Below are 3,623 nucleotides of genomic sequence, written 5' to 3'. Positions count from 1 at the left end.
CTAGTACAGAGATGGATGAACTGTGCTGTTCAGGGAAACATATTCAGACCAGTTTATGATCTTTCAAGGAACATAAACATATGTGGCCCAGCCTAGGCATGGATCAGACTTGATATATCAGTTTTACCATGGAGCACACAGAACTGATTGTTGAGCAGCTCTGCAGAACCCACCTTGCATCTGGTGAGACCAGCAGCAAGCTACAGGAATTAATTCCCAGCTGGTGTCAAGCTAGGTCTGATGGAGACATTAAATTGATTCCTAGATCACACTCCCTTCTCTTACAAATAGCTAGTATTACTGAGTCACAGAGAATAGGGTGCATGCTTTCAAAGAATCAACACATGCATAAAACAATGTAATTACATTCTGATCTATCCCTGCTGTATGAAATAAGAGGGTTTCAAACTGTAGTCATGGACTGATAAGGGATCATGTTTTACACAAATATCAAATTAGGAGCATTGATTGTCCAAGGGTCTCTTTTCCATGGGTGAGTTTTACAAGTTATCCTCCACTATTCGTCTTCCCAGTGCTTAAAAACTACCTTGAAAGTGTAGTTTTCTGCTGTAATAGCAGTAGAAATTGTTAAACGGTAACTATGTTTCTCCTGAAGCGTAGTTTACATTTTTGGAATGAGTTGAATCTAGCTATGCCCAAACATTAGTGGAACCATCTTCAGAGTAAAAATATCTGACTAAAGTTATTTAATCTGTTCTTTGCTTAGCTTATTCTTTTTATACGTAATTGTTGGGGTTTAGGCAGCAAAAATTACTACATACATGTTAAGACAACATGTTTATATTTAGAAAAAAAAATATTTAATTTTCTTTGAAAATACTTGCTAGACCAGAAAAATTCAGGGCATAAGCTGTTCACTGATTACCAAGGCTTAAGAAGAAAGAAGCAGCTTCTTGTCCAGGCAAGTTTTACTCACAGTGGAATTTTTTACAGCTGCCCCATAGGACCTGATGATATCCAGTGCTAGAATGCTGGATGGACAGGGAATATCCACCGTCCTTTTTCATTATATGTGAGGAAGACATGTTGCATAAACAAAAGCAGAAGAAAGTAACAGGCCACAATGACTGTTCAATGCATGGAGGCAGGACATTAATTTCTTGAGTAGAGCACCCGGAGAAGAATTTTGTTCAGCCGTGGATTGTCAGTTAAGACTGAACAGGAAAACCAAGAAAATGTTCAATGCCATGATTATCAAACTCCAAATGCAGTAACTTTAACGTGTTAGAAAGGTTCCCTTCATAATAAAATATGACTTTTTCCTTCTTTTTTATTCCAATATTTTCCGGTTCTACACCTTTATTATTTTAAAAGTCAAAAAAAAAAAATAAAAATAGGAAAAAGTAAGTCTTAGGTTCTTTTTATTTTCAACCGTGTATGTCAGAGATAGCTTTAGAACAAGCTAACATTACTGTGGTTCAGGTGTATGCAACTGGTACAGTTCAGTAGTACATAAACAGCTCTAAAACAAATGCACCATAGAACTTAAATTACCAAAAATAAACAATATTAAACTATGTAGGGCAGTAGGCAAAACAATTACCTTTAGGTCTTGCACGCTAAAAGAAAAATTTCTAATTATGATTGAAATTATGAAGTTCTACTACAGATTATAGAGATATATTACAAAGAAAGAGAAACTTGAAAAGTTGTTGTCACATTTTGGTTTTGTTCCAGTGATGTACAGTCACATGAAATCTTACATCAGTTTTTCATGAAATTAACATCTGGTTACTTTAACTACAATATTTCATGAGTGGGGTGGATGTTGTTTGGGTTGGTGTTTGGTTTTTTTTTGTTTTTTTTTTTTTTAGTTTTTGAAAAACTTGCATGTAAAAACGTTTGAAGTAAAATAATGTTGCAGGTTGTTTACAGATTCCTTATGGATTATGGGAGTAAAAGCAGTCAGGAAGCTGCAGTGTTTTTAACATCGGTAAACAAATACTGGATTAAAGTGCAACAGTCCTTCTGACAGCACACCTGCCCTTTGCTGAAAGGAAATCTTTTCCTCTCTGCAGAGAAGCGAAGAAAAATTTCAGTGTCAGGCATGTTTCCCTCGAAAGTCTGTGATGGCCTTCCAGAGCGTGCATAACATTCCTCCTCTGTAAAGGAAAATCATAAAGATGTTCAGGAGCAAAGATACTCTCTAGCCTGGAAGCATTCCCATTTAGCTGCCTTCTGATTTTCTTGCTCTGGTTTTGACCAATAATATTCAGTGGGAAGGCCGATCAAAGGTGAAATTCAGCATGCAATACTCAAATAGAGAACAGAGTCCTTTTCTGATTACAGTACTGGGCAATCTTTCCACTTGTCAGATGCCTGCTTTCTGGAATTCAGTCCTCTGGTCCAAAGGACCTGCATAACCCACAGCGGACTCCCAACATTATGAAAAAATCTCAACACTTGCAGTATTTTTTAATTATTATTTTTATTTAGTTGTTTATTTTTAAACTGACTGGGCACACACAGAGTGCTTGATAACTTCTATTGTTTCTACTTAAACTTAGTTCTGCAGTGACCCACACACTTGGCATGATTAGGTGAAGTCTACTGTTTGTTAGTTACAGTCCATGAGTAGTATTTCTGAAGCTTGATGGTGGTGATAATGATAAACTATGGGAAGTTTTGCTCTCTCTACTTTTTTAAATAAAAACAAGGCTCTAATGTGTTTTCCAGTGTCTCCAGGTGCAAGGTAAAAGCTTTACTTTAAAATTTTCTCTTTGCTTTCCTTTAACAGAAAAGCTTATTTTAAAATAATTTAAACAGTATCAGCTCTTATCAGGACTGTATCAGTATACAAAGACATACTGGAAAGTGTTACTTATTTTAAATGAATACTGCACAATACAGCAAATAGAGACTTGGTATCACTTATTTTCTCTTATAACAAAATGCACAGTTCATTTTACTGTGAAGTCTTACCTCAGTCTCAAACATTTCAGATCATCTCGTGTAACATAGCAGAGAACATCCATTAATGTGTAGTCTTCAGCCAAAAACTACAAAAAGAAGTTTAAATGAACAATTTGTTAGAACTATAATCTAACTTTCTATGCTTTATATACCATCTGCCCTTAGAATTAGAAGTTTAGAAGAAACCTAAAATTGGGCCAAAATGTGGTATATGTGACAGATTCATCCATATTATTTATAGAAATACAATGAAACTACTTATTTTTTGTATTGTATACATTGGTATACGAGGCACAACTTGAAAGGTGTAATGCTTTTACAGCTAATTAAAACTTCCATCAGCTGGAATTTCTATTGTTAACACTGCTACTTCAGTGTCATAGACTTCAACAAACACCAATTAGAGCATAATTAACATCACATTTCATCCACGAGGAAACTGAAAACAACAGTTAAGACCTACCTTTTCAAGAGTGCTATCTAAATTTGATATACTTGAGTTTCAAGGAACCTTTGATCTGATCTGTAGGAGTGATAACTACATGCAGGTTTTCTTAAGTCAGCCAAAATTCTTCTCAACACCTCTAAAATTATATAATTTGTTGCAGAGCAGACGGATCTACTTGAGGAACTTTCATTTTAACACAGTTAGCTGGGGGTGAACATGCGCCCTGTATCCAGGGTGTAAT

At 35.5% G+C, this 3,623-nt stretch overlaps 1 protein-coding gene across 1 annotated transcript in view; it reads right to left on the bottom strand.

Moving 5' to 3' along the window:
* Positions 1-2,026: 2,026 nt before the first annotated feature.
* The window catches only part of MAP3K5 (mitogen-activated protein kinase kinase kinase 5), a 31,342-nt gene continuing 29,745 nt past the window's right edge, over positions 2,027-3,623 (bottom strand). The window contains exons 18-19 of the mRNA XM_010020468.1: positions 2,944-3,020; positions 2,027-2,123 (exon numbers count right to left, since the gene is read on the bottom strand). Coding sequence (XP_010018770.1) covers positions 2,063-2,123; positions 2,944-3,020 — 138 coding nt within the window. The 3' untranslated portion in view covers positions 2,027-2,062. The remainder of the gene's footprint in view (positions 2,124-2,943; positions 3,021-3,623) is intronic.

Source organism: Nestor notabilis, unplaced genomic scaffold, assembly GCF_000696875.1.
Source record: "Nestor notabilis isolate BGI_N333 unplaced genomic scaffold, ASM69687v1 scaffold13248, whole genome shotgun sequence".
NCBI lineage: Eukaryota > Metazoa > Chordata > Aves > Psittaciformes > Psittacidae > Nestor > Nestor notabilis.
This window is presented reverse-complemented; position numbering and strand designations above follow the sequence as displayed.